This window comes from Hyperolius riggenbachi, chromosome 7, assembly GCF_040937935.1.
Source record: "Hyperolius riggenbachi isolate aHypRig1 chromosome 7, aHypRig1.pri, whole genome shotgun sequence".
NCBI classification, from domain to species: Eukaryota; Metazoa; Chordata; class Amphibia; order Anura; family Hyperoliidae; genus Hyperolius; species Hyperolius riggenbachi.
Genome location: NC_090652.1, coordinates 28,969,096 through 28,988,797, shown reverse-complemented (window position 1 = coordinate 28,988,797; position 19,702 = coordinate 28,969,096). Strand labels below are relative to the sequence as shown.

The 19,702-nt window shown below is 46.8% G+C and overlaps 1 protein-coding gene across 4 annotated transcripts in view; it reads left to right on the top strand.

Annotated features, from left to right (window-relative positions):
* The window catches only part of LOC137524204 (uncharacterized), a 624,050-nt gene that overhangs the window by 250,740 nt on the left and 353,608 nt on the right, over window positions 1-19,702 (top strand). For all 4 annotated transcript variants that reach the window (XM_068243802.1, XM_068243801.1, XM_068243800.1 and 1 more), the window contains one exon: window positions 8,910-8,981. In XM_068243802.1, coding sequence (XP_068099903.1) covers window positions 8,910-8,981 — 72 coding nt within the window. The remainder of the gene's footprint in view (window positions 1-8,909; window positions 8,982-19,702) is intronic.

Below are 19,702 nucleotides of genomic sequence, written 5' to 3'. Positions count from 1 at the left end.
AGCAGGGGATGTCGGTGGGATGTGGTTGTGGCTGCTGATGTGGGAGGGATGTGGTTGTGGCTGCTGATGTGGGAAGGATGTGGTTGTGGATGTTGATGTGGGTGGGATGTGGTTGGGGCTGCTGATGTGGGTGGGATGTGGCTGCTGATGTGGGTGAGATGTGGTTGTGGCTGCTGATGTGGGCGGGATATGGTTGTGGCTGCTGATGTGGGCAGGATGTGAGTGTAGCAGGGGATGTCGGTGGGATGTGGTTGTGGCTGCTGATGTGGGAGGGATGTGGTTGTGGCTGCTGATGTGGGAGGGATGTGGTTGTGGATGTTGATGTGGGTGGGATGTGGTTGGGGCTGCTGATGTGGGTGGGATGTGGCTGCTGATGTGGGTGAGATGTGGTTGTGGCTGCTGATGTGGGTGGGATGTGGTTGTGGCTGCTGATGTGGGCGGGATGTGGTTGTTGCTGCTGATGTGGGCGGGATGTGGTTGTGGCTGCTGATGTGGGCGGGATGTGGCTGTGGCTGCTGATGTGGGCGGGATGTGGCTGTGGCTGCTGATGTGGTTGGGATATGGTTGTGGGTGCTGATGTGGGTGGGATGTGGTTGTGGCTGCTGATGTGGGCGGGATGTGGTTGTGGCTGCTGATGTGGGTGGAATGTGGTTGTGGCTGCTGATGTGGGTGGGATGTGGCTGTGGCTGCTGATGTGGGTGGGATGTGGTTGTGGCTGCTGATGTGGGTGGGATGTGGTTGTAGCTGCTGATGTGGGAGAGATGTGGTTGTGGCTGCTGATGTGGGCGGGATGTGGTTGTGGCTGCTGATGTGGGTGGAATGTGGTTGTGGCTGCTGATGTGGGTGGGATGTGGTTGTGGCTGCTGATGTGGGCAGGATGTGAGTGTAGCTGGGGATGTGGGTGGGATGTGGTTGTGGCTGCTGATGTAGTGGGATTTGGTTTTGGCTGCTGATGTGGTGAGATGTGGTTGTGTCTGTTTATGTGGGTGGGATTTGGTTGTGGCTGCTGATGGGGGCAGGATGTGGTTGTGGCTGCTGATGTAGTGGGATGTGGTTGTGGCTGCTGATGTGGGCGAGATGTTGTTGTGGCTGCTGATGATGGCGGGATTTGGCTGTGGCTGCTGATGTAGTGGGATGTGGTTGTGGCTGCTGATGTGGGTGAGATGTGGTTGTGGCTGCTGATGTGGGTGGTATGTGGTTGTGGCTGCTGATGTGGGAGAGATGTGGTTTTGGCTGCTGATGTGGGCAGGATGTGATTGTAGCTATTAATGTCAGTGGGATGTGGTTGTGGCTGCTGATGTAGTGGGATGTGGTTGTGACTGCTGATGTGGTGGGATGTGGTTGTGGCTGCTGATGTGGGTGGGATGTGGTTGTGGCTGCTGATGTGGGTGGGATGTGGTTGTGGCTGCTGATGTGGGCGGGATGTGGTTGTGGCTGCTGATGTAGTGGGATGTGGTTGTGGCTGCTGATGTGGGCGAGATGTGGTTGTGGCTGCTGATGTAGTGGGATGTGGTTGTGGCTGCTGATGTGGGCGAGATGTGGTTGTGGCTGCTGATGTGGGCGAGATGTGGTTGTGGCTGCTGATGTGGGTGGGATGTGGTTGTGGCTGCTGGTGTGGGTGGGATGTGGTTGTGGCTGCTGATGTGGTTGTGGCTGCTGATGTGGGAGAGATGTGGTTTTGGCTTCTGATGTGGGCAGGATGTGATTGTAGCTATGGATGTCGGTGGGATGTGGTTGTGGCTGCTGATGTAGTGGGATGTGGTTGTGGCTGCTGATGTGGGGGGATGTGATTGTGGCTGCTGATGTGGGGGGATGTGGTTGTGGCTGCTGATGTAGGGGGGATATGGTTGTGGCTGCTGATGTAGTGGGGTGTGGGTGGGATGTGGTTGTGGCTGCTGATGTGGTCAGATGTGGTTGTGGCTGCTGATGTGGGTGGGATGTGGCTTCTGATGTGGACAGTATGTGGTTATTGCTGCTGATGTGGGTGGGATGTAGTTGTTGCTGCTGATGTGGGTAGGATGTGGTTATGGCTGCTGGTGTGGGTGGGATCTGGTTGTGGCTGCTGATGTGGACAGTATGTGGTTGTGGCTGCGATTGTGTGCTGGTAGTGGCTTTGGCTGCTGATGTGGTGAGATATGGCTGTGGCTGCTGATATGGGTGAGATGTGGTTGAGGCTGCTGATTTGGGCTGGTAGTGGTTGTGGCTGCTGATATTGGGGGGATGTGGTTGTGGCTGCTGATATACATGGGATTTGGTTGCTGATGTTAATTTAATGTCAGCTAGTATCTAAATTAACAATAGGAGACAATATGAGCACAGTGTAATTTCTGGTGGGCACAGTTGGGCAGGCAAAGGGAGGAAAAAGAGGAGAGGGATGGAGGAGGATAAGGGAAAAAGAGGTCAGGGAGGGAATGGGAATGGGAGAAGAGTGAAAAGGGTGTGGGATGAGGGACAGGTGAGGAGATGGAGTAAAGGAGGGAGGAAGCAAAGGTAAAACCCTGAAATATGGAAAAGGTGAAAGAGGATTTGCTCAGTTTGGTTTTTATGCGTGGCCATGAATTGATGTGTATCCATAATCTGGTGTATAATAACTAAGTAAAACAATAGCTAAACCATCGAATGCACTCACCATCAGGGATGCTCTCACGAGTAATAACGAGTGTGTAATTCGCTTAGTTACCCATAATTCCGCGTCCCCCCTGTGCTCCAAATAATTTGCACGCGTCCTATTGGACGAGTTGCAAGCCTCATCAGTACGCACTTCCTCCTTCTGGCTTGAAGGAGAATTTGCCCGCAGTGAGGCTTGCAACACGTCCAATAGGACACGTGCAAGCTATTTGGAGCGCAGGTGGGACGCGGAATTATGGGTAACTAACCCCTTATGTCCCTGCCTCACACTTGAGCTAATTAATGCTCATTTAAATCACGAATTCGAGTGTTTACACTCTCGTTATTACTCGTGAGAGCATCCCTGCTCTCCACACCTCATTAGGTGTTAATATAATGATATAAGAAGAAGTAAGCCGTATTCTACAGTCATGTAAAGTTTAAATCATATTAACCTACTATATCAGACAATGGGTACCTATACTGGGGGCAACTATCCCAGGCTACCTATACTGGTAGCACCTATATCAGGCTACCTAAACTGGTGGCACCTATACTGGGGCAACCTATACCTGGCATTCAGGAGCCCTATAATAATTACATTACGTAATGTAATAAAACGGCGAATTGTAGTACCATTGGCCGTTTGATTACACTATGTATTGTAATTGTTCCTATATTGGTTGGCTCAGTGGCCTTTAACAATCTTAATTGTTTTTAATAATAATAATGTGGTGTACTGCATTACAGGCGGACAAGGCCGTGAGTGTGGTGGTACAGTATACAGGTAGTCCTCGGTTAACGAACGAGATAGGGACTGTAGGCTCGTTCCTAACCTGAATCTATTCTTAAGTTGGAACGCTGTGCCATTTCTGCCCCTTTTGCCTCCTATGTGCCCTCCTTTGCCTCCAGTGTCCCCCTCTGTGCCTGTTTGTCCTGCCTCCGTGCTTGTTTGTCCCCCCATGTGCCTCTGTTTGCCCCCACTGTGTCTCCGCTCGTCCCCCTCCCCTTAGTGCCTGTTTGCCCCCCCCATGTGCCGCCGTTTGTCAATGGAACGGTGGAGGTAAGTAGCATTTGGGTAGTACCAGGCCAAGGCTAAAGGCAAAGGAGAGAGAAGAGAGCGCCTCTATGGTGCAATACCTTTAATTCAGTTTGCAGAATGCAAAAGAAATGCATGTACAAGATTGCAAAAATGTGCAAGCATATCTCACATGCTCAATGTTCCACTCCTCGGACGTCGACCGTGGCCATCAGGCGACATCAACAAGGGTCCGTGGTAGGTCTGGTGTCCAGGTAAGTTCCATGTGCCGGGTGATAATGTGGGTCATAAGGTGGGTCATTATCACCCGCCACACGGAGCTTGCCTGGACTCCAGACCTTCTTGATGTTCCCCGCTGGCCACGGTCGACATCTGAGGAGTGGAACATTGAGCATGTGAGATATGCTTGCAAATTTATGCTATCTTGTACATGCATTTCTTTTGCAATTTGCAAACTGAATTAAAGGTATAGAGGCGCTCTCGTCTCTCTCCATTTTCTGATACAGACATTTGTCAAATCCCACCGCTGAGAGAGCTGCACTGGATGCTACCTTTCCTTCTTTCATTGTCTGACACTGGCATTGGAGAACTGATTCACTTTGTAAATAATATCCTTTAGTCCTGGTTGTAACACGCAGCACGCATATATTTGTCTATTGCAAGGCTAAAGGTACGTAGACATCAGGTATAGTCAAGGTCAACAGCCGAAGTCGGGGTATGCAAATATCGGGCTTAACTTTTTAACTGCCCTCCCTGATTTACCTTGTTTTAGATAACTTATGGTGTGTACACACTTGAAAGATAAATGAAAGATCACAGACCAATTTTACCCCCTTCCATGTAGTATGAGAGCCATACTCTACACAGTCTTTTCTATGGAGCTGAACTCCCCATCAGATAAAAACCTTTGCAAGATGCTGCACACAAAGATGCTGTACACACAAGATTCTGTACACATGCAACAGATCAGTATCTGCAAAAGATCTGTTCCTGCAAAAGATCCGTCCTTGCAAAATGCATTCATAGTCTATGAGATCTGCAGATCATCATACACACCTTGTTCAACAGACTTCGGGCTCGATTCACAAAGCGGTGATAACCCAGTTAAAGACTTTAGGCGTGATAACCATTTTTATCATGCCTAAACTCAGTTTAGGCATGATAAGTTTAGGCGTGATAAGTTTAGGCATGATAAGTTTAGGTGTGATAAGTTTAGGCATGCTAAGTTTAGATAAGTTTATTACGCGCGCAAAGTCCCGCACGCAAAGCAGCGCCATTAAACTCTATGCGAAGTGCACCAGACTTTGCTAGCGCAAAACTTTTGATCAGCTGTGCACTGCGGTGCTAACCCAGTTGGTGCTTAAACTTATCACGCCTAAAAACTTATCACACCTAAACTTATCATGCCTAAACTTATCACACCTAAACGTATCACACCTAAACTTATCATGCCTAAACAGAGTTTAGGCGTGATAAAGGGCTTTTCACCACGGTGCTAACTGTTAGCACCGCTTTGTGAATCAGGCCCTTCATCTGCATATCTGACAATCATCTGCAGATCTGAAAATCCATCCTGGTGGATCTGATCTGCAGATTATCTGCAGATGAATGTCTGTTAAACAAGGTGTGTATGATGATCTGCAGATATCATAGACTGTGAATGCCTTTTGCAGGAACTGATCTTTTGCAGGAACAGATCTTTTGCAGATACTGATCTTTTGAATGTGTACAGCATCTTTGTGTGCAGCATCTTGCAAAGATTTCTATCTGATGGGGAGTTCAGCTCCATAAAATAGACTGTGCAGAGCAGGGGTCTCAAACTCAATGTACCTGGGGGCCGCAGGAGGCAAAGCCAGGATGAGGCTGGGCCGCATAAGGGACTTCACAATCAGTAGCACCCCCCCCCCCACACACACACACACACACACTCCCCGTCTTCCAGAGAATTGTAGGATTTCAAAAGCCAGCTTACATACCTTGGCCGGGAATCGAACCCAGGTCTAGTGCTTGGTAGCCAGACCTTTCAGCTTCAGCTCTGCCCCTCCTGACGTCAATCACGGCGCATCGCCGCCTCTGCCTGCCCCTCTCACTCTTCCTTCACAGAGAGGGGCGGGGAGAGGCGGCGATCCGTGCGGCGATTGACGTCAGGAGGGGCAGAGCTGAAGCTGAAAGCTCTGCCCCTTCCAGGAAATGCCGGCGGATTGCCCCCCGGGCCATTTGGGAGCTCTGCAGCCCTCGTTTAGGGGCGGGGATGTGGCGGATTACTTGGGAGCACTGAAGCGAACTATAAGGAAGCTTTTGCCGGCGTGGGCCACAAAATATTGTATCGAGGGCCGCAAATGGCAAGTTTGAGACCCCTGGTGTAGAGTATGGCTGTCATACTACATGGAAGGTGGTAAAATTGGTCTGATATCTTTCATTTATCTTTCAAGTGTGTATGTAGCATTAGGGTGGCTAATGCAAACTAATGCAGAGGGAGCACTTCATATTTACCTGCTCTGGATGCAGGCTTGGCTCTCTTCTTGTAGGTTTGGCTCTCCTCTTCCACCACCGAGAGGCACTGAAATGCCAACATCATCCTCCAGGTCCTGATCACATGCTATGACATTTGATCCGAACTCGAAGCATGATGTCGATATTACAGCATCACTCGGTGGAAGAAGAGAGCAGATCCTAGTTGTGAAAGTGAAGTAAATATTGTGCACTTCCTGCACCACTCTGCTTTCAAGGGGTAAAAAAAAGTGGCACTGCAGTGTACAAAAAAAAAAAAATTAAAAAGACAGTGAAAAATGTAATTGAGGTTACAAGCCAAGGTCGGAGCATGGTGGTTTCAAGTATAGTCAAGGTCACAGGCAAATGAAACCGCAAAAGTGTAGATCAGTGGATGACTGAGATGGCCAGGATAACCATGGATAGAGCCACACCGCGGGTAACCAAATGGGAGCTGTACTGATTTGGCAGCACTAACCATTGCCTGTTAGAAATGTAAATCCACATATGCACTGGATCTGCTGGGCAATCTGTTGTTCATGTACAAGCATGGCCATACATACTCTCTTGTCCTTATGAGAAGAAACAGAGGCGCCAGCAGGATAAAAATTGGATCATATATAAAAACAATAAAATCGGGGGGGAGAGGGGTAAGGGTGGACTTACCTCCCTAGAAGTCACAACATAACCACTGTATATGGTATAAAAAAGGTTTTTAATTGGTACTCCAAAAAGACAGTTGCAACGCATTTCGCGGGATTCAAGCTCGCTTCCTCAGGCAAAATATAAAAAGGAGTAACTGTAATACAAATAAACACCACCACATCGCTGTAACTCACAAGTTAAAAAAAACCCAGAAACCTACAAAATACAAAAATTGTAAAAATATGTATAAAAGGGTTCACAGGAATCCAGCTTTGTCTGCATCCAATGTCTACCCTCTCAAGAAGCAGACCAAGCGATAGACTGAGAAAAATGGCATATGCTTGTGTCCATGCACTTGCATAAGCCTATTTGCATATATATATATATATATATATATACACACACATACGCCCCCTTATATCTACACATAAAGGGTTAAATATAATACATAAATAAATATACATATAAAACAGCAGATTCAGTAACCACAAAATATATGTATGTGAAGGAGTGCCAGAAAGGCATTCTATGTAGGGATGCAATGCAGCCTGTATATTGTCTGTATGGAAGCAATAGTTGTATGCCTTAAAGATAGTCAATTAGAATATATGAAGCAGTGTCAAAAAAGGATTTTGTACAGGAGTATACCGTAATCTGGATATTGTTTTCATTGAGACAATAATTGTATATATTTCCCATAAGTTCACCAATGTTGTTCACAACATACATTTTACATTTTACTATCACTTTTTTTGCAGGGCTAGGTAAGAGTCAATCATTGCTGTAAAAGTTGTCCATCTGAATGTGTTTGTCCATAGATTTATATCCTATATTTTTATATTAGTCTTGTCTGAACCTTGTATTCAATAATTATTGAATATAATTATAATAACTATTATTGAATATAATCATAACCATTAGACAAAAAGTCAATAAAAAAAACCTGGAATAAAATTCTACAAAAGTTCAATGAAAACAATATCCAGATTACGGTATACTCCTGTACAAAATGCTTTTTTGACACTGCTTCATATATTCTAATTGGCTGTTCACTATCTATAAGGCATACAACTATTGCTTCCATACAGACAATATACAGGCTGCATTGCATCCCTACATAGAATGCCTTTCTGGCACTCCTTCACATACATATATTTTGTGGTTGCTGAATCTGCTGTTTTATATGTACCGGTATATTTTATATGTATATTTATTTATGTATAATATTTAACCCTTTATGTGTAGATATAAGGGGGCGTACGTGTGTATATATATATATATATATATATATATGCAAATAGGCTTATGCAAGTGCATGGACACAAGCATATGCCATTTTTCTCAGTCTATCGCTTGGTCTGCTTCTTGAGAGGGTAGACATTAGATGCAGACAACGCTGGATTCCTGTGAACCCTTTTATACATATTTTTACAATTTTTGTATTTTGTATGTTTCTGTTTTTTTTTTAACTTGTGAGTTACAGCGATGTGGTGGAGTTTATTTGTATTACAGTTAATCTTTTTTTATATTTTGACTGAGGAAGCTGGCCTGAGTCCTGCGAAACGCGTTGCAACTGTCTTTTCGGAGTACCAATTAAAAACCTTTTTTATACCATATACAGTGGTTATGTTGTGACTTCTAGGGAGGTAAGTCCACCCTTACCCCCCCTCCCCCCCCCCCCCCCCCCTCGATTGTATTGTTTTTATATATGATCCAATTTTTATCCTGCTGGTGCCGCTGTTTCTTCTCGTAAGTTCTATCCACCTGGTGGAAGGGTGTGATCACCCTATTTCTTCTACTACAGAGAGCGACTTCTTAGCCTGAGTGGGGACGGGCTTAACATCCCCATCTGCGCTTATAGTGGTTGCCTATACTCGGCAACCCATACTTGTGAGTATATTCTATTCGCTGTCTTTAAAAACCCACATACCATTGGTAATACACTTTTGGGGGCTCTCGGTTGTGTTTTTTCTTGTCTTTCATACTCTCTTGTCCACCCAGTGATGAGGATACATAGGGACAGCTTGGGACAGCACACAGGGTGACACTGCCAGGAACCTGGGAGGTAAGTATGACAACAAAGTTGTATAAGAGCTGTAAAAATGATTGTATTTTATGTGTTTTTCAGAAAAACTAAGCTCTCGCAACGGTAAAACTGCGACCTCCAAACCAAAAAAAGAAACTTCAGTTCTACCATTTGGTAAGTCTGTCTGAAATTAAAGGAATGGTGCAACTAAAGTGAAATATAGTCTTCCTGTTCAGTAATCCAGCACCTATTCAGTAAGGAGTCCTTGTGCTTGGACTGAGTACTGAGCGCACCCTAGTGGCTGCAGCTCTGGTGCTTCGAGGCTGCTAGGAGAAAAGCTCAATATAGATGTTCTATGTTCTGTCTTATTAAATAACACAAATCATTAAAATATAAGTAATTTCTTTCTTTGGAAAAAGGTGGTACTGGCACATTCTTTACACTATATCCGTCATTGCCTGCTTTGTGAGAAACAAGCTCAGTTACTGTATATGCTCAAATCAACTAAGGATTTGTGGTGAAGATACTGCCTCTTAAAGAGGAACTCCAGTGAAAATAATGTAATAAAAAAAGTGCTTCATTTTTACAATAATTATGTATAAATGATTTAGTCAGTGTTTGCTCATTGTAAAATCTTTCCTCTCCCAGATTCACATTCTGACATGTATTACATGGTGACATTTTTACTGTGGGCAGGTTATGTAGCTGTTCCTAGCTGTTTTGGCTGTTACAGATAGCTGTAAACAGCCATTTCCTGTCTGTGAACCTTGTTACATTGTGGCAGTTTGCCCAGAGTACCGCGGTACCAGAGCTTCTTGTGGGAGGGGTTTCACCACAATATCAGTCATACAGCTCCCCCTGATGGTCTGTTTGTGAAATGCAATAGATTTGTCATGTAAAAGGGGGTATCAGCTACTGATTGGGATAAAGTTATATTCTTGGTCGGAGTTTCTCTTTAAGTCAGTTCTTGGTTAATATTTGGGTTGCACCCTGCCGGTCCACATCCACTGCTGTCTCCTATAATATACAGAGTGCTTCCACCAGGGGCGTTGCTAGGATCCTGAAAGATCTCGGGCACAAAAAAAATAAGGGAGTGCGATGAAAAGCATGTGTCGGTGAAAAAAAATGGGCATGGCAATAATAGGTTGTGAGCAGAACCAGCTGTAATGTAACAGTGTAACTGAAAGGCAACAGGCCTGAGTTTCCTCCCAAAACACACTTACCGTGTTTCCCCTAAAGTTAGATCTACCCCGAAAGTAAGGCCTACCTTATATTTCAAGGGTGCTTAAAATATGAGCCCTACTCCGAAATTAAGACCTAGCTGGGGGACGCTTTGTGTATGGGGAGGTGTGTGGTCTCTTACCGCACCTCCCTTGTGGCTGCGTCCCCCTCCGTTCCAAGTAATTCCTCTGGTGGCGGCGGCATTGTAATTCATCTGTGAGGGCGCCCTTTGACCCTCACGCAGTACGCTAGGTCGGCCTCGGCGCTGGCGCTCTCTACCCTGTCATCATGTGCGCCCGGCTGATGCGTCCCATCAGCCAGGCGCACATGACAGAGTAGAGAGCGCCAGCGCCAGCGCCGAGCCCGACCTAGCGTACTGCGTGAGGGTCAAAGGGCGCCCTCACAGATTAATTACAATGACGCTGCCGCCGCCACCGGAGGAATTACTAGGAACGGAGGGGGACGCAGCCACAAGGGAGGTACGGTAAGAGCCTCCCCATACACACAGCGTCTAGCCCCTCCCACCCCCGAAAATAAGCCCTAGCACTAATTTTCTCCCCAAAAAGAATATAAGACAGTGTCTTATATTCGGGGAAAGACGGTAGGCAAAGTGACCCAAAGGCTACTTTTACACATTGTGCATTGTGATTGTCTCTTGCACATACCGGTAGTCTGCGACATACTGTGCCAACAGGATATTTTGCATCCCCCCCCCCAAACATCACTTGCATCTCTTCCCTATGTTATGTGCACACTTCCAGACAGGAAGTGCGTCACGCGACTTATACTGTTATGTACATGTGCGCCGCACCATTACTGCAATGGTGCCATTGACTAATGCAATTGTGTGTCACACGGTACCACTCGTAGCACTCAGCAACGCACTGCAGAGTCTGTATCAATTGAAGCACAATCAACGCATCGCATTCCACCACGGGTACTATGTCCCTGTGTCCTGTCATTGACATTAATAGCCACTGCGGTGGGGGAGAGTACCACAACTTAACGCAAAGCAATAGTGTGAAAGAGGCCTAAATGTAGACAGTTTTCCCCCCTTTAGTAAAAAAAAACAAAAAAAACACACATAATAATGCTAAGTACACACTATGAGATTTTTGGGCAGATTTACTGTCCAATCGATTATTTTCAACATGTCTGATCTGATTTCCGAACGATTTCTGATCGATTTCCGATAGAAGTAAATGGAAAACACTCAGAAATCAGATCGGACATGTTGGAAATAATTATTCTGACAGTAAGTCTGCCAGAAAATCTCATAGTGGGTACCTAGCATAAGGCAGTGTTACCCCCCCCCCCCAAAAAAAAAAACATACTACAGCAGTGTTCTCCCCATGATATGGGGGAATGGAGATTTGCATCATAGATGTCTAGTGGAGAAATCTGAAGAAACTGTATGGTGTTATCATGTCAATATGGACCAAAATCTCTAAGGAATGCCATGAAGGCAGTTATGAAGGCAAAAATGGGTCCAACTCAGTACTAGCAAGACATACCTAATAAGGTGGCCAGCAAAATATGTTTCTTTTGTTTCTTGCACTAACATACCATTTAGTATTCATAAGCCCCCAAAATGGCAAATGCTCCAACAATAACCCCAATATATCAAATGTAGCTATTATGATCCTTAAAAATAAATGCAACAAGTGTTACCTCCCTCACATGAAATGCGGCAAACGTTACCTCCCACACATAAAATTCAGTAAATGTTACGACCAACACATGAAAGGCTGCAAACATTACCCCCCCCCCCCCACACACACACACACACACAAACACACATGGAATGCAGCAGATGTTACCTCCGACACATGAAATGTGGCAAAAGTTTCCTCCCACACATGAAATGCAACAAACATTACCTCCCGCACAGAAATTCTACAAATGTTACCTCCCACACATGAAATGTAGCAAACATTACCTTCCACACATGAAGTGCAGAAAATGTTGTTTTCCACACATGAATTGTGGCACACGTTACCTCCTACACATGTAATGCATCAAACATTACTTCCTGCACGTGAAATGCGGCAAACGTTACCTCCTGTCCATAAAATGCAGCAAAAGTTACCTCCCACACATTAAATGTGTCAAACATAACCTTCCACTGTAAAATGCGGCAAGCATTACCTCCCACACATGAAATGCAGCAAACATTACAGCCAACACATGAAATGCAGCAAACTTTCCCACCCACAAATGCAGTGCAGAAAACATTACCTCCCACACATGAAATGCAGGCAAAGGTTACCTCCAACACAGAAAAGGTGACAAATATTACCTCTGACATGACTTACTTTAACCCAAACATGAAATTCAGCATACATTAAGCCACACATATGAACTTCAGCAAATTTTACCTCCCATGGGAAAAATGCAGCATACATTAATCCACACATGTAAAAAATCATAATCAAAATCATCTTTATTTCGCCAAGTACGCCAGATAACGTACCCGGAATTGTATGTGGTGCACATGACATTGACAGAAGACAGGACAAGACAAGGCATAGTCGACATGAGAGTAAATGAGAATGTACATGGTACAAACAATAGATACAATACTGTACAATATACAATGCAAGATATACAATATACAGATCCGTGAGTCAATTTAGGGTGTAGGGAGAGGTCTGCGTGTTAGTTCACGGTTCAGAGTTCAGAGTGGGCAACAGATACAGTCTGTGATACATGATACAGTTCATGGTTCAGGGTGGGCAACAGATACAGTCCATGAATACAGTTTATGGATCAGAGTTCAGGTTGGGCAACAGTTACATGATACAGTTCATGGTTCAGAGTTCAGAGTGGGCAGCAGATACAGACCTTGTGACGGTTGCGGATTTGCTTCCCAAGGGCTAGAGTGCCGGCAGGAGTTAGAGTTCAGTAGGAGGACTGCCTCGGGGAAGAAAGTGCACTTGCGCCTGGTGGTCCTGGAGGCAATTGCTTTAAACTGGTGACCCAATGGGAGAACTCAGAGAAGCAATTGCCTGGATGGGAGGGGTCGAGAGAGATCCCTTTGGCCCTCTTCCCCAGTCTGGCGGTGTGGAGGAGATCAAGAGGTGGCAAGGGAGAACCTATAGTCTTTTCCACAGCATGAATTATTCTCTGGAGTTTGTATTTGTCACTAGCCGTTGTCCCTGTCACAGACCGCTAGGCCGGTCTGCGGATGGGGTAAATCGATCAGCGTCAGAAATCCTCTTACACGGTCATTTGTTCATCACGAAGGGTAACCCGCATTCGCAATTTGATGAACTGACTCGCGAAGGGAGCGTTCTGATACCAACCGAATCACTCCACACACATACAATTCAAAGATCTGCCACCAAGCGAGTTACACAGCCCGCTACTGTAATTATACTAGGACTTGGAGAACGCTATATTAACCCTTAGCAGTATGCAAGAATCTGGGTCAGATCGTTATATCTGGGCCGGGTTCCCGCATAAGGGTTATAAATGTATACTTCTATTAAACACAGGGTAGCGAGTTCAGGAGAATAGGTACGATTGTGTATGTTCAGCAACAGGTCATAACCGCTAAACGATTTTTAAACGTTTAATAACACAAATGCATTACATACAGTTATATACACCTATTAACATATAAAACACAGTTTTGGCTGTCATAGCAGGAGGGGAGGTCTAGGCCCCCTGCTGCCTGCTCTGACACCTGGCCTGCTTCCACTGCCAAGCACGGATATGACCCAGGCAACACAAGACTGTTACCTCTTAGGTTAGAGGCAATCACACTTAAACATAAATCATTTTTAGTAATAGGAGATTCAGCATGAAATCTATTAGCAACATCTGGTACAACATTAACATCACAGTTACGTTCATTTTTCACATCATGTACACAGGTATCTGGAACAACAGTGACAGGTCTAGAATCAGACAAACCGTGATTAGACAGCTGTCCATTAGAAGCAGGTACCGCTTCCTGGCCTCCTTTCCTAGGAGGGCTAGGTACCATTACCCTTGCTGCCTCCCTCTGTCCCACCCCAAGCTTGTACAGTACCTGAGTGGGTCCAGACTGGCAATCCGGGGTGTTGATCACAGGTTCATAAAAGGATCGTAGGGTGCCAAGATCGGTGCCCAACAGCACAGGCATTGGGATGTCATCTGTCACCCCCACAACTTTTGACTGGTGGCCCCTTCCCCAATCGAGAACAACACGAGCTTTGGCGATGCGTGCGTGTGTGCCACCAACTCCCACAAGTGTGACACACTCATTAGGCTGGAAATTCTCCCTGGCTACAAGATGAGAGCGAACCAAGGTAAGCTCTGCGCCTGTGTCACGGAAACCAACAGCGATCTGGTCGTTAACTTCCACGACTTGATGATTTCCGGAAAGTCGAGGATTTGCTGCTCCCATGACGAGGTAAGCATGTGCAGTAGAGGATGCGCTAGCCACTTCTGCGCTAGGCTCTGGAGACGGCGTCCTCACCTCGGGGCAGGCAGACTTGAGGTGTCCTCGCTGTCCACAGTGGTAACACTTCAGAACATATGTGGCATCAGGCGGATGAGTAGCAGGCGCAGCATCCGGCCTCTGTGGCTGTGGGAGCCGATTCCCACAGTTAGCAGGGGGAGGAGAGCTGGGTTGCATAGGTCTCCCCCCTCTCCAGCTCTGGGCTGGAGGTTTGCGGCTGTCCGGCACACGGGTGGCCACAAAAGTGTCTGCAAGTTCTGCGGCAGCTTTGGCGGATTCAGGCTTCCGCTCCAAGACAAACTGCCGGACATCTGGAGTGCAGCAGTTCAGCAACTGCTCCTGCACGATGAGGTCCTCCAGACCTTGGTGAGAGTCTTTTTTGAGGCCCCGTGACCACTGCCTGAACACAGTCAGCAGGCGACTCTCCAGGTCGGTGTAAGAGTCGGTGTGGCCTTTCTGCAGGGAGCGAAACTTTTTGCGATAGACCTCTGGGGTCAACTGGTATTTGGCGATAATTGCAGCTTTTATCGCCTCATAGTCATTGTCTTTCTCAGCGGGTAAGTCCACAAACGCCTCAAGCGCTTTGTCCCGCAAGTTGGGTGTTAGATATCTCGCCCACTGCTCCTGGGGCAGATGATGCTGACGACAAGTCTTTTCAAAGGAGTGTAAATAAGTGTCCGGGTCGGTTCCCTTCTCCATTTCTGGGAATTTAAACTTTGGAGTCCCAAACGGGCCTGCTGTGGGCCGGGGTTCCGGAGCACTTTGCGAGGGATTTTGGCCTTGCCCTCGCAGTTTGGCCATTTCCAGGTCGTGTCGGCGGGCGGATTCTCTCTCTGCCGCCTCCTTCTCAGCAAGCCACCGGCGTTCAGAGGCTTCCCGTTCCGCCTGGCGTTCTGAGGCTTCCCGTTCCGTCTGGCGTTCTGAACGGTCAGCGTCTCGTTCTGCTCTGTCAGCGTTTTCTCTGACAATCTGCATGTACAGCTCAGGATTTGTCTCCAACAGCCTTTGTAATCCAGGTTGCATTCCAGCATCAGGAACACAGAACAGGTTGGCATGGGCGGGCTCCTGCCGGCCACCATGCTCCTCAGCAGTTACAGCGACCGGTTCAGATGCGGTACCGTTTTCCTCTGGGTCTGGAAGTGGGTTGCTTTGCTCCAACCGCTCACTTTCCTCTGCCCCAGTTACAGCACCGTCTGAACCAGGAGTGTGCTCTCCCAGCATCTGCTCCGGCTGGGTATTCAGTCGCAACAAGTCCTCGATCAATTGCGATTTCTTTTTTCTATAAGTCACAATGCCTTTTTCCTCACACAAGTTTACTAGGTCCGCCACTGACATTTTCTTGTATCTTGCTGCAGCCATTTTTGCCAAATAAAAGATAGGATAGGAAAAGAGATTGGGGGGGGGGGAACTCTGTGCTACACGTTTAGTCTATATAAATGGTAATGCACCGGTTATTGACCACAGATTTTTGATCTGTTCTGGCAGGTTAATCAAATAACGTTGCCGTTGATGTTCTGAACATACACAAATCCCACCGCTGCCACCAATGTCACAGACCGCTAGGCCGGTCTGCGGATGGGGTAAATCGATCAGCGTCAGAAATCCTCTTACACGGTCATTTGTTCATCACGAAGGGTAACCCGCATTCGCAATTTGATGAACTGACTCGCGAAGGGAGCGTTCTGATACCAACCGAATCACTCCACACACATACAATTCAAAGATCTGCCACCAAGCGAGTTACACAGCCCGCTACTGTAATTATACTAGGACTTGGAGAACGCTATATTAACCCTTAGCAGTATGCAAGAATCTGGGTCAGATCGTTATATCTGGGCCGGGTTCCCGCATACGGGTTATAAATGTATACTTCTATTAAACACAGGGTAGCGAGTTCAGGAGAATAGGTACGATTGTGTATGTTCAGCAACAGGTCATAACCGCTAAACGATTTTTAAACGTTTAATAACACAAATGCATTACATACAGTTATATACACCTATTAACATATAAAACACAGAGCTTAAAAATAAAAAGGAATAAAATCAGAAAGTTCTTACTTAGTTAGCTGAGCAGTCCATTTGAAGGATGAAGAAAATAGTCCAGTTTAAAGTAGGCATTCAGGTTAAAGTCTTTGTACACAACATGCGCCCGGTTCTCCTTGAGCACATGTCTAGACCTTCCTGGTAGATGGAAATTGAAGAACTGGGAGGAGTTCCTTGCAAACGCTTTTTACTGACCAGAGTTTTGGGGCGGTCACTACCTGGAAAGTAGGTGTGTTTGAGGCAGGGTTACCTCCTGGCAGGCAAGTTACCACCCACGGACTTGGAGCAAGGAATGTACCAATTATTAATAGTTTGTGTAATTCCGCCCCAGATGGGTGCAACGCAAATCCGAGACCATATTCATAAGCAGCACGCGACTCTGTATTAAATGAGTCTATACACGCCTAGTCTGTCGAATTTGCTCTACGCAGGCTGGATCAAGTGGATTCTCTTTTGTTTCCTGATAGCTAGAGAATGATAATTCATGTGAATTATAGACCTGTTTCCTAGGTATCAGGAAATGTAATTTTGGTCTTGCTGTGCCAAACCTATTTTGAATTATTAATAAGTTAACGTTCCCTTTGTGTGAAGCTATACGCTTGGAGGGAAATTTTGAATCTCAACCAGTTTGAGCTGGGTTTCCTTTTGGGGAAAGATGAGCTATGTACCAAATGGCTTCTCGGCACTGCGGCAGGGGAGCTAGCCACGTGTGAATTCTTTCCTGACCTGAACAGGATGTGGGGGAGGGCTGTCCTCTCTCAGTAAGAGAGAGGGAAATTGACATCTATTGTGCATTTACCCAAGACTGACAGGAACTGTGCACGACATGCGAAAGTCGATGGCGCTAGCGCACGACTTTTCCGTAATGTTCGTCACAGTCCCTGCATACCAGAAGATGATGGAGGAGCAGAGGATGGATTCTACAGTGGCAGTGTAGAAGCTGATGAGCAGCTTCTTTGGGATACCAAATTTTTTCAGGTGTTGCAAGAAGAATAACCTCTGCTGTGCCTTCTTTTGAATTTTGATAGTGTTCTCCCACCAACTAAGATCGCTAGTAAGAGTTGCCCAGGAACTGAGCACTCGGCACCCTGGAGACTGCGGTCTCCCCAATTAGGACTGGGTAGAGGGTGGAGGAGTGTCTCCTGAAGTCTACGATCAGTTCTACAGTCTTTGCCATGTTGCGGACAAGGTTATTTCCCCTGCACCCGTTGCAGATCCTCTCAATTTCGCTGCGGTAGGTAAGCTCTCCATTGCAGCTGATAAGGCCAATGATTGTTGTGCCATCCGCAAATTTGATGAGTCAGAGGTTGAGGTACAGTTGTGGATGTACAGGGAGAACAGGAGCGGGGACAGTACACACCCTTGCAGAGCTCTCATAATGGTGATTCTCTCGCTGGAGAAGCAGTTGCCAAGCTTCACCCTCTGCGTTCTGTTTGAGAGGAAGTCCCTGACCCACCTGCAGAGGGAGATGTCAACTCCTAATTGCACGAGATTGTCCAGCAGGATGTCTGGACAGATGGTATTGAAAGCGGAACTAAAGTCCAAGAACAGGATCCTAGCGTAAGAGTCAGGCCTGTCTAGTTGTTCTGTGATGTATGCTAGGCTCACGTTATTGGCGTCCTCGACTGACCTGTTTGCCCTGTATGCAAAGTGATGAGGATCAAGAACAGGGGAGGACTGGGACCTTTTGGCCTGGGGGGAAAATGCAACCCAGAGGCCCTTGAAGGGGGGGGGGGGGGGTAACGACAGATGACAAAAATGGGCGTGACCATGTCATGCTGTGGGTGGAGTCAACTGCATGACATGTCAGTATGGACCAAGAATCTCAGAGGAATGCCATGAAGAATTAAAATTAAGGCATTTCTGATGGCAAAAAAAGAATATATTCAGTACTAGCAAGACATACTGTACCTAATAAAGTGGCTTGTGAAATACAGGTAGTCCTTGGTTAATGAAGGAAATAGGGAATGTAGGTTTGTTCTTAATCTAAATCTGTTCTTAAGTCAGAACACTCATTTCTGTGCCTCTTCTGTCCCCCTCTATGTCACCTATTCCCCCTGTGCCTTTTTTGTCCCCCTCTGTCTCTTTTGTCTCCCTCTGTGTCACCTCATGTCTCTTGTTCCTTTTTTACCCTGTGTCACTCTTGTTCCCCCTGTGCCCCACCCCCATGGCTCCTGTGTTCCCCCCACTGTGGCTCCTTTGGTTCCCCACTCCCCGCAGCGGGAAGAGCAGCAGTATACTCACCTACTCCTGGGTGCCTGCATGATAACTAAGCGTCCTCCTCTGCCTGCTCCCTCCTAATGCCGGTGTCGCGTAATGATGTGACCAATATAATCCAGCAGTAGGGGGTACCAGTGAGGAAGATAGGAGAACGCTTATCATGGAACCGGCCGCGCTGGGAGTAACCATGGTACCTGGTGGCTAAGTGACAGGAAAGTCACCATAGTTACTCTCAGCTTGAGGAGAGCAGAGAGATTTGCCATTGTATCGAGGACATGTGAGTACTACTCTTAAGGGGGGCTGTGGAGCACAGGGACAGCTCAGCCTGATGCCCCTGCAGAGGGTGAGGAACCAGGCATGGCCACATGCCTCCCTGATCACACTTCCATAGTTGGAAATGTTTGCAGCGTGTGCAGTACCAATTTTTAGCAACTTCGCAAACGCAGAATGCTCCCGGCTGTGGGAGCACAATTCAGGAGGCACATGCAACTTTCAGAGGGAACAGCTGCTGAATGGATATCAGAGAGGAACAAGAAGGACAGCAGGGAGAGGGAATGGTGGGGAAACAGGCATGTGCAGAAGTGCATGACTGGCTAGATTACCAGGAGGGGGTTGTGTAATATTACAAGACAACAAAGCGGCCAGCGAGGGAGCACCTCATGGGGCTGGAGGATGCCCCAGGTAAGTATAAATACACCAGTACACAACTCAGGTACACTTTAAGGTTTCTTTTAACTACTTCCCGACCGCCGTATAGACAAATGGCGGCCGGGAAGCAGACGCCGCAAGGACCGCCGTATTGACAAATGGCGGCGGTCCTTGTTTGGGCATGACGCGATCCTCCACCTCCGCCTGTCGCCGCTCACTCGCCGCAACATCCCGCCGGCCATACGGAAGCGCCGGCGGGATGTTAACCCGACGATCGCCGCATACAAAGTGTATAATACACTTTGTAATGTTTA